Genomic DNA, 10,409 nt, shown 5'->3' with positions numbered 1-10,409 from the left:
CTCATAGTAATCTTGTAATCTAAGTCATCAATTTTATCAGCCACGTGGTCACTTATAGAATTAAGCTCTTTAAAAATTGAAACCAACTTAGCAGCTTTGACATTGCCTAGCCGGTGACATAGTTTGGAATTGACTAAAGCGTATGATGAGAAGAGTTTTTTTATGTTGTATAACCATAGAATGCCACCATGCCAATGGTTGTACATTAGATGTTTAGAAAATATATATGGATTAAAGGGTACACACTTTGCCTGGTAATTAATAATAATTGGCAATGCTTCTGGATGTGAAGTGAAGTTTCTACATATTCCGTACCAGTTTTTATTTGCTCTTGACTAAATTTATTTCCACTAAAGCGATGAGCAAGCAAACTTGTCAAGAAATGAGCCAGGATCAAAGCCATTTTCATAAGCTCATTGACTTTATTCGTATCATTTACCAAAAATTCGCCATTTGTGTGTTCAGTCTCGAATGCTTCCAGAAGTTCTAGCCATATCTCTGTAGCCTCTCCTTTAGTGCAAGTATTATTTGTTTGGACTTTGTCCCTGCACTGCAATATACTTTAGTTTTTATAAATACCTAGTCTTGGGCATTTGTCTTTAACTTTGTATCATTTACAAGCTTTGATACATCTTTATCAATACTTATTCTATTGTTTAGGTTTAGAGCAAATTAATGTGAAATAATATTGGCCAGTTTTTCAACTAACTTTCTAAGCATTCCGATAAAGTATTCCAACGAACATCCTAATGCAATACAAGAGCAGAATCACCAGCTTCTCGGAATTTTGCGCTAGCAAAATGTACTTTTCTGAAATATTTGCAATTTTTTGACACTGTTCTTTATTCCTGGCACTCCTATATCGTGGGCAAGTAAGTTCAGAATATGGGCTGAACAGCCATAAGTTATTATATGTATCTTTGCTGCCTAATTCCTCAAACAGATCCTTCTCATTTTAAGAAATATGATTTAAACAGTGTTTTTTTCTACGTTTTATTTGTTTAAAACACGTAATATAAAAACGAAAAATAAAACATGTTTAAAACAAAAAAAAAACGTTTAAAACGAAAAAAACGTTTGTTTTGTATAAAATAAAAAAAACATGTTTTTTTTTTTTCAACCCTGTTGAACTGGTTTAACTGTTCTATGGGTTTCCCCTCTACCACGAGCTTGCATCTAATTGGATCTTTCGCAGTGGTAATGCATTCTTTCATTACATTGCTGTTCTTATCTGTGTTTCCAATTTATCCTTGAGTGTGCCTCTGAATAATTTCATTGTCGTATTTAAGAGAGTTATTCCTCTGTAAATGTTCTGTCATTTCTTAAAAATCGGTATTGTGATACTGGTGTGCCAATCTTGTGGTATCTCTGCTTTGTCTAAGATTTTGTTAAACAATGTTGTGAGACAATTAGTGAGTTCCTGACCGCTGTATTTCAGCAGTTCGTTCGGTATTCCATCAGTACCTGGCGATCGTCTATTCTTTAAGATCTTCATTCTCGATTCTACTTCAGTTTCTTTAGTGATATACCTGTCTCTGTTTTGTAATCGTGTTAGTCATTGGCTTCTTCACCTTTGTAGAGTTTTCTGAAGTATTTTTCCCATATTATATCCCATATTTCCGAATACAAAAAAACTCACTGCATAAATGGTAAAAGGATTTCTAGAGTAACTTTAAAACAAATTCTATAGCTAGTTTATTTTAAGATGGTATAAAAAGTATTACAAAAATTCTAGTTTTAAAATTTCCCTCTTCACTCCTTCTGTACTTTGCCAACAACTGGTATGTTTCAGAACTTTTTGGCTGTCCATGAAATCCTGGTAAAGATGCACTCCCCCTCCTACTCCAAAATAGAAAGATTTGGCTGCCAAAAGTCTATAGATTTTATTAAGGAAAATGAAAAAGCAGTGTTGACGTATATATACAAAACACTTCGGAATATTACACTAATTGGTTTATGAATTGGTCGAGCACCTGTCACATTTAGCTCTGTATGTTTCATGTTACCAAACACAAAAAAATGACTGCAAGATTCCGTGATACAACAAGCAATTAACTCATATTCGAAACTTGACACAATTTTGAAGATCTTGACCAAAATTTCTTTTAAACAGAGATGAAAACTTGAAAAATACTGTTAAAAAATAAATAACTAAAGAAAATAACAATAATCATATATTTTCGTACTTAATTTATATTTTTTATGTTAAACCACCCTATTGTTTCAAACTGCCATCTAGTAGAAGATTTTTCAACTAAAAAATAGCATTAGTTAATCCACGTCAAAAAAATTTGCCTTATATTTTCAATATACAGTCGAACCCGCTTATTAGCATCCCTGTTATAGGAATATCCCGGTTTATGGAATATAAATTCAAGTTCCCGAAACATTTCCATTTACTCCTTAATAAATTTATCTGTTTATTGGAATAGGATCTAACTAGATAATACCGCTTATTAGCATATTTTGCAGGTCAAAGAATATTTTTTTTACAATTTACTAAAAATTTAAATTATGTTTGGTATTATAGTTTGTCGTCAACGGCCGGTAGTGCTGGATTAGATATTATTAGGGTAATAAATATTTATTACTTTGTTAGGAATACCAATTCGATCTTTAGCATAGCCGACAAATGCATGGGTCATAAAATAATTTTTATTTGTCTACACAAAGGCACTGTTGCCTGTTATAAAATTGTTAGAAGCAGTTTAGTTAGAATTCACTCAGAGAGTACCTACTTGTTTGCAAGATGGAATTATGGCTTTGTTAAATTCGAAAAGAAGAGAAAAGAACAAGAATGTAACAATCCATTTCTTGACGCCAATAAAACTTCTATTCAACCAATGGATTAAGGATGACCACACGGATTAACAACGAAAAAGCTATAATTACCAATAATTTCTCAAGAAAAAAAAAGTAATTTTGTTATATAGGTATGCATTTTAATAAGAAAATATTTACATATCTACATATTGCATACATTTCATATTAATTATATAATGTATTCATTCACATACATGTAATGTAATTTGGTATTTAACACATACATAGATAAGTACTAGTTACACTACTGTATTATTGACGTAAAAAGACCTAAAACCATTTACATACACTGAATATGTAGGTACATATAATATGATAGACATATTGGCATATTATGTAATAAAACTACATATTGGTATAGTATGTAAAACTACACATTGGCACAGTATGTAAATAATATTATTACGTATATTCGGTAACACTTATTTCGACTAGCCACCAATGATCGGTTATTAGAATATCCCGGTTATAAGAATATTTTTGCCTTGCACAAAGGCTATTCCAATAAGCGGGTTCGACTGTATATAGATTTATGTAAGGATACACTACACCATTTTTGGCAAGTAACTTTTCAAACACCAAATGCAGCTTCTTATAATAACCAGTGTTGTATATGGTTTCAGAAGTAAGGATATAGTCAAATTTTTTGTCTGGATAGTTCTTTTCTGATAAATCAACAAAAGAATGCCAATCTCCGGAGAAAAACCTACATCTGTCCAGTGATTCTTTACAATTTAATTCAATATTCGGTATGGTTATATTGTCTATAACGTCTTGGTTCTAAAAAGATCACAAACAAATAGAAACTTTATCAAAAAATATTAATACTTAAGTATGCGCAAAACATTTTTTCCTCAATATTATTGCTAAGCCCACTTTGAGTCTTGGTCTTTTGAAATTTCAACTGCTAATGAGATTAACCTTCCAGCAGGCTTCTTCTTGATTGGTTTTACAACTCGGGGTGAATCTTAGCTGCATCCACTGCAGCCTTCCATCTTCTATGATTTTGCGCTGCCATTTCCCATTGTTGTACCCCAATCCTAGATAAATTGGCTTTAACATCATCTTCCAGCCGGCGCGGTGTCGTAAACTTCACAAAAAAGCATGTGTTCATACCCCCACTTATAAAAAAATTTAAGATACACCGTTTCATGTAAGTAGTAAGTATATCAACAATATCCTTGTAACTTACTTGGCACAAAAATTCGAGCATGAAATAAAAACAAAAAAGTCTTGATACTACCCCTACACATATCATATATCTAATTTTATATAAAATTCATTTTTCTTTAAATACCATTAACTTTAAAATAAAAACTAGTATCTTCTCATACTCCAACTTACATAATCCTGAAACCAACAACATCGTGCTTGATGTAGCAAACTATATATACCTAAAATTCCAGCACCACATCCTAAATCCAAAACCGATTTGTCTTTAAAATCCACTTGGTTTTCTGAAAGATAATCCAAAAGATCATAAGTACACTCCCATATCTTCAAACCACCTAAAAAATATCCTTATTAGTCAAAGATATGGTAAAACTTAATAGATTACCTTCATATACTGCGGGTAATAGATCGGAGTGTTTTTCTTCAGCTTTCAATATGGAGTCTTCGCTTAAATCTTGATTAGATTTTAAAATATCAAGTAAAGATTCATTGCAAACGTACTGGATGTTTGTGTTGTTTATGTTTAGGAGTTTCGTTTTGACATTCTTTAAATCGTATTGTCGATTTGCCGAAGCTTGTATTTCCTTACATTCCGCAAAACATGTACCATCATCTTCAACCTTCAAATCTACATTATATATCATACTCAGTAATACATTTCTAAGTAGGTAATACATAGAATATAAATGGTTAAAAAGGACTAAGAAATGGTTAGTGCAGTTGATAATGTGTGTGGTGAACTTTTGAATCTATTAGAGGCACACCAAATCATAACTCTTACGAAGCTATTCAACAACATATATGAGACTAGTCACTTATCAAGACTTGCTACTATCAATATTCATCCCACTTTCCAAAGAAATCAACGCTAGGAAATGTGAAGAACATAGATTAATTAGTTTGATGAGTCATGTACTTAAAGTATCATTACTACTATCATTCACTCATGTATATCTCTTCTTAAAGTGCCTATCCGTTCCGGATGTTGGCGATCATCATGGCTATCTTGACTTTGTTTACCGCAGCGCGGAACAGTTCAGTGGTAGTCGTGTTATACCACTTACGTAAATTTTGAAGCCAGGAAATGCGTCTTCTTCCCGGTCCCCTTTTACCATTTACCTTCCCTTGGAGAAGGCCGTAACGTTCTTGATTTCTCATTACATGTAGTAGATATTCTAATTTTTTTTGTTTTTATGGTTATGAGAATTTCACACTCTTTCCCCATTCTACGCAGGACTTCCACATTGGTAATTCGGTCAACCCAGGATATACGTAAGATGCGCCTATAACACCACATTTCGAAAGCCTCCAGCCGATTCATAGATGCAACAGTTAGTGTCCTTGCTTCCATTCCGTAGAGCAGAACTGACAATATGTAGCATTTCAACAGACGGTAAATTGTTTTTAATGCTATGTTTCGACTGTTGAAAATGGGTCTCATTCTAACGTATGCTGCTTTCGCCCTTATTATTCGTATATAGCTCATGTATATACCTACACAAAATTAGAAGAACACCTAAGTGAAGTTCAGTTTGGATTCAAAGTAGGACTCTGAAGGAGGGAAGCACTTTTCAGTTTGGAAGTTCTAATAAAGAGAGCTAGGGATGTCAGCTGTGATGTGTATGCATGATTAATTGATTTCGAACAGGCATTTCACAAAGTACCATATGGGAAACTAATCGACATCCTAAAAACATTAGGACTCAATGGTAAGTGAAGGGGTGCCGGTTTTCAATACCTCTTCAGGGAGAGTCTTGAATTGATAACAGTGTCTCTTTCAGCGGTTTTTACTTGCAGTAAGTTCAATGTGCCGCTAGCCTTCGATTGCTCCGTAGAGAAACTTTTAATGAACTTTCATAAGGTGCTGTAATTCTCGCCTGTTGAATTGGTTAATTAAAAAAAACACTTGCTATTTTGTTAGAACTGTAATGGAATTTGAAACGGGCAAGAAATAGAATAATATATGAACATTTGAGTGAACAGCTACCGTAAAACACCACAACAAACTTTTCACATTTTACCGGCGTTCTTTGCAACTTGCAACGTGGAGAATTCTCTCGGTACAGTAAGGATATAAGACTGATCTCAAACTTATATCTCCAACAAAAAGCAACAGTGGGATTTGAAAATGAACTACTGAGATCTTCACTGTCGGAAAAGGAGTCACACAGGGTCGCATACTGTCACCAGCATTATTTAACATATACTCTGAAACATCCTTAGAAAAGCCTTAGACAAATCGGAAGATGATATTGCAGTAAATGGAAATGACTTATAAACAATATTAGATATGCAGACAATATAGTATTGCTGGTAGATAGTGTACAGGGACTCCAAAGGATGATGGATAATATTGTAGAAACATGTAATAAATATGGCCTTAAACTAAATTGTAAGAAGACAAAAATAATGATCATTAGTAAAAACACCAATATAAACGCCTAAATTACAATAAGCGATACACCACTAGAAAGAGTGGAGAAAATATGCTATTTGGGCTGCAATATTTAGGATACCTGGGATCATAGCTAAGAAGTAAAAACTCATATAGAAAAAGCTAGAAGCTCTTTTAACAATCTTGGGAAGATTCTCTGCAACTTATCAATATACACATAAGAATTCTTAGATGTTACGTATTTAGTATCTACAGAGGAGGATACTAAAGAGTAGAAAGTGAATAAGATGTCGTAAAACCATTAGAGGCATTTAAAGTGTGGTGCTACTGACATAAGTTAAAGGTGTCATATATTCACCACATAATTAACGTAACTATCGTCCTGAGGCTAAGAACAGACAAAGAAATTATTTGTTTTGTTTGTTTTTTTATTTCCACGGGACAAGCCCAATACAGTTACAATTTTTTACAAATTTTGGAACATTTTAGTATACTAAATATAAGTCATATATATAACACATAAAATATAATAGTTAAAAGAATTAAATTACATACAGAACAAATTAGAAACAGACTGGTAAAGATGGACAAGACAAAACAATTAAGGGGCAATATTAATTTGTTGCAAGTCGCGTATAAATTGAGGTGTGGAACTAAAATTAAGCTTCTCAGTATTTTGATTTGCTAGACGTAACATTCCAGTTATAGGTTTATTGAGGCCATAATTACATTGATAAAATGGTACATGAAAAGTGGTTTCAACTGCATTTCGAGTACTGTATGAAGGAACTTTAAAACCAACCTTGGACAATAAATAATGACTATTTGCTGTATCATTTAACAAACTATACAGAATTTTCAAATCATGGTGATAACGACGTTCTTCCAGGGTGTTGATATTTATAAATGCTCTAATTTCGTCATAACTGTAAAACCTGTTACTTCCATTAATAGCTCTAATTTTTAAACCCCAAATACCTAAGGAATTTATTTTGAACTTTTTCAATTTTTTCTGCGTAAACATTACAGTAAGGTGACCAAACACTACAACAGTATTCCAAGTGAGGTCTAACAAGAGAACAGTATAACAATTTTAGGGTATTAAGACTTTTAAAACCATAGCAGTTTCGTTTATAGAATAGTTTCGATAGAATCGATATGATCTGCGAATTTTAGCGATTTGTCAAACAGTATTCCAAGATCTCTTATTGTATTAACACAATCTAGTGGTGTGTTATCAAGTTTATATTCAAACAATATACATTCTACCTTGATAAAAACTAATTTTATGGCACTTTTTGACATTTAGCTCCATTTCATTTTCTTTACACTGATGCTGTATTTTATTTAATTGATTTGCAGATTTTCGGAATCGTCAGGACTAGATATTTTCGAAAAGATTTTTAAATCATCCGCAAACAAAAGCTTATCACAGTTTATATCTGCAATATCATTTATAAATATAATAAATAATAGCGGACCCAGATGTGAACCCTGAGGGACACCAGAACTGACAACTACATCCTGAGATAGGCAATCCTGGATCCTTACTGCTTGGCGCCTTCCTATTAGGTAGCTTTCCAGCCATTCAAGCAGTTTCCCATTTACTCCAGCAGCTTCTAATTTAGACAATAGGATGTTATGATTTACCCTGTCAAATGCCTTGGAGAAGTCTGTATAAATAGAATCAATTTGATACCCACCCTCCAAAGAGCTTGAAAACGCATCCAAATAGCAAAGAGGATTTAATTCCGATAATTTGTGTTTCTGAAAACCATATTGCTCATCTACTGGAAACAATTTGAAACATACCGAGAGGCAGTCCGACACTAAGCTTTCAAATAACTTAGGAATAGTACTTAGTATAGAAATTGGTCTGTAATTTGTAATGTCGGATCTACTACCAGCTTTATGTATTGGCGTTAAAAAACTTAATTTCCAAGGATCCGGAAAGTAACCAGTATACAAAGAAGAATTAAAAATTTTCCACAATGGTGTTGCCAAAATAAAACTGCATTTCTTTAAAACTATAGCAGGTATTTTGTCAGGACCAGGACCTCTGTTCACATCTAACGTCATCATTTTTCGTATACTTGAGATATTGTAATATTATAGGAATTAATCGTTATATTGGTGGTGGGAGGTGAAACACGTTTACTGATTGCTTTCTCAGAATAAACTGATGAGAAATATAATGCGAATGCATTTGCAATATCACTTGGAGTTGTATAAGTGATACTGTTCAAAGACATTTCATTTGGTAAACCCATCCTCGTTCATTTAGAATTTATAAATGACCAAAACGATTCAATGTTACTATGAATGGAATTCTCAGTTTTTTCTATAAAGTTATTATGACAAGTTTTTGTTAGAGCTTTTCATTTATTTCTAAGGCTCAAGAATGCATTATAATCATTTAGAGAGGAACTAACTTTAAATTTTAAATGTGATAACTTTTTTTCAATTACTAGTTTCTTTAGTTTTGGCGAGAACCATTTTGGAAACTTTTTTGTTAACATTATTTTTTTTGGCACAAAAATTTCAAAAGCACAGTACATGACTTCGTAGAATGTATATAGTATCTGACTTTGATTTTCAAGAATTTGATCCCAGTTAATATAAGAAAGGTAATCATTCAAGGCATTAAAATCAGTGTTATTAATATCCAAAGAGTAAGAGCTGTTCTGGTTTGTTGAGCAGTTATTACTACAATGAAAATCTTTTATGGCAATGTTCAAGGCATATCTAATGGAACTAATCTAAGCTACAACTTTAATAGAACTGTCGTTAGCAAATATCAAGTCCAATAAAACCCCATGAGAATTGGATATTGTGTTGATTTGAAATAAATTGTGAAAATTACATAGATTTGACAATATCCAAGCAGATTGAGTTTCATTAGGAGTACAATATTGAGTAAAAGTAACATTGGAAGACAGTTCATCATTAGACCACAAAATGTTTGGCAGATTAAAGTCTCTAACAAAAATAGTTTGGAAGTACTTATTTGGTATTAACACCATAAAGAACAGAAAATTGGCTTACTTCGGCCACATTATATGTCTAATAATAAATAAGTATAGACTTCTACAGTTGATTCTACAAGGCAAGAGAAACCCTGAGTGTAGACATATATCTTAGCTGGCCAATCTTAGGGAATGGACTGGTCCAACATGAACTGATCTATTTCGAGCTGGTGTGAATAGAATAAGATGGGTTAATGTGGTCGTTAACATCACTAGAAGATAGGCACCTTTAGAAGAAGAAGGAAATAACACAAATGTATCATATTCTCAAGCTGAAGACAAAATTTAAAACTAGTACAGCAATCAACACTGCACAAAAACAAGTATTTGTTAGCTCATTATCTGCAGAATAACAATGTGATCCTATATGAAAAGGTAAAGGACTCTATTCACTCTATTGCCAGTATATAATTTAACATACTTTAGTTAGTCATAAAAACCATTGCATTTAAACATTTTAAATAACCAGATTTTAATGAGGTTGCAAAGTGAAATCAAAATTGTTTATTTTGACTGATAATACGTCATTAGATATTTACCTACCTTCTTTATTATCATCTTTATCGTCTGAGTTAAAATTAAACTTAAACATGTTTTAAGATAGTTATTAAAACTTAAAAATATGCATGATACTTTTTATCTACTTTTAAATTCCATAATAAAAGTGAAGTTAGCAGTAGTTCCTGTTAGACAGGAAGACAGTTAAAAATTTCCAGCCTTTTATGTTATAAGCTGTACAGTCACCATTTAGATTTGCAAAACATTTAAATAAATTCTTCTTCTTGTTGTTTTTACGATAGTTTAATTTCATTGTTATATTTCTTACAAGATGGATTACCAACAATCCTTCCATTTCTTCGATGGCGTTTTTTATATGTCCTTTACAACTTATTTTCATTCAACAATTGTTGGTACAACGCGTACAATAACGTATCTACCGAAATAAAACTTAAACATCTTAGACTCTCTTTCAAGCCTCTTGGCTGCCAAAG

At 32.5% G+C, this 10,409-nt stretch overlaps 1 protein-coding gene across 2 annotated transcripts; it reads right to left on the bottom strand.

Moving 5' to 3' along the window:
• Positions 1-1,682: 1,682 nt before the first annotated feature.
• Positions 1,683-10,093, bottom strand: LOC126884143 (histidine protein methyltransferase 1 homolog). 2 transcript variants are annotated; one of them, XM_050650005.1, is made up of 5 exons: positions 9,961-10,093; positions 4,382-4,624; positions 4,168-4,331; positions 3,368-3,603; positions 1,683-1,874 (listed from the first exon to the last, which is right to left on the bottom strand). In XM_050650005.1, the coding sequence occupies exons 1-5, from the start codon at positions 10,007-10,009 to the stop codon at positions 1,721-1,723; spliced, it is 846 nt and encodes a 281-aa protein (XP_050505962.1). In that variant the 5' UTR covers positions 10,010-10,093; the 3' UTR covers positions 1,683-1,720. The 2 variants fall into 2 exon arrangements, with proteins under 2 accessions (XP_050505962.1, XP_050505963.1); XM_050650006.1 differs by having other exon boundaries at positions 4,382-4,616; positions 9,961-10,090.
• Between the last annotated feature and the right edge of the window lie 316 nt (positions 10,094-10,409).

This window comes from Diabrotica virgifera, chromosome 4, assembly GCF_917563875.1.
Source record: "Diabrotica virgifera virgifera chromosome 4, PGI_DIABVI_V3a".
Classification (NCBI taxonomy): Eukaryota; Metazoa; Arthropoda; class Insecta; order Coleoptera; family Chrysomelidae; genus Diabrotica; species Diabrotica virgifera.
The sequence above is the reverse complement of the archived record's forward strand: the minus strand, read 5'-3'. Positions and strand labels throughout refer to the sequence as shown.

What these genes read in the sequence shown, in the direction of transcription:
- LOC126884143 (XM_050650005.1), bottom strand. Translation starts at nt 10,009, where the DNA reads ATGTTTAAGTTTAATTTTAACTCAGACGATAAAGATGATAATAAAGAA. An exon ending in GTTGTTGGTTTCAGGATTAT is followed by an intron (nt 3,604 to 4,167) that starts GTAAGTTGGAGT and finishes TGATCTTTTTAG; the next exon opens with AACCAAGACGTTATAGACAA. An exon ending in CTTGCCAAAAATGGTGTAGT is followed by an intron (nt 1,875 to 3,367) that starts GTATCCTTACAT and finishes TAAAATCTATAG; the next exon opens with ACTTTTGGCAGCCAAATCTT.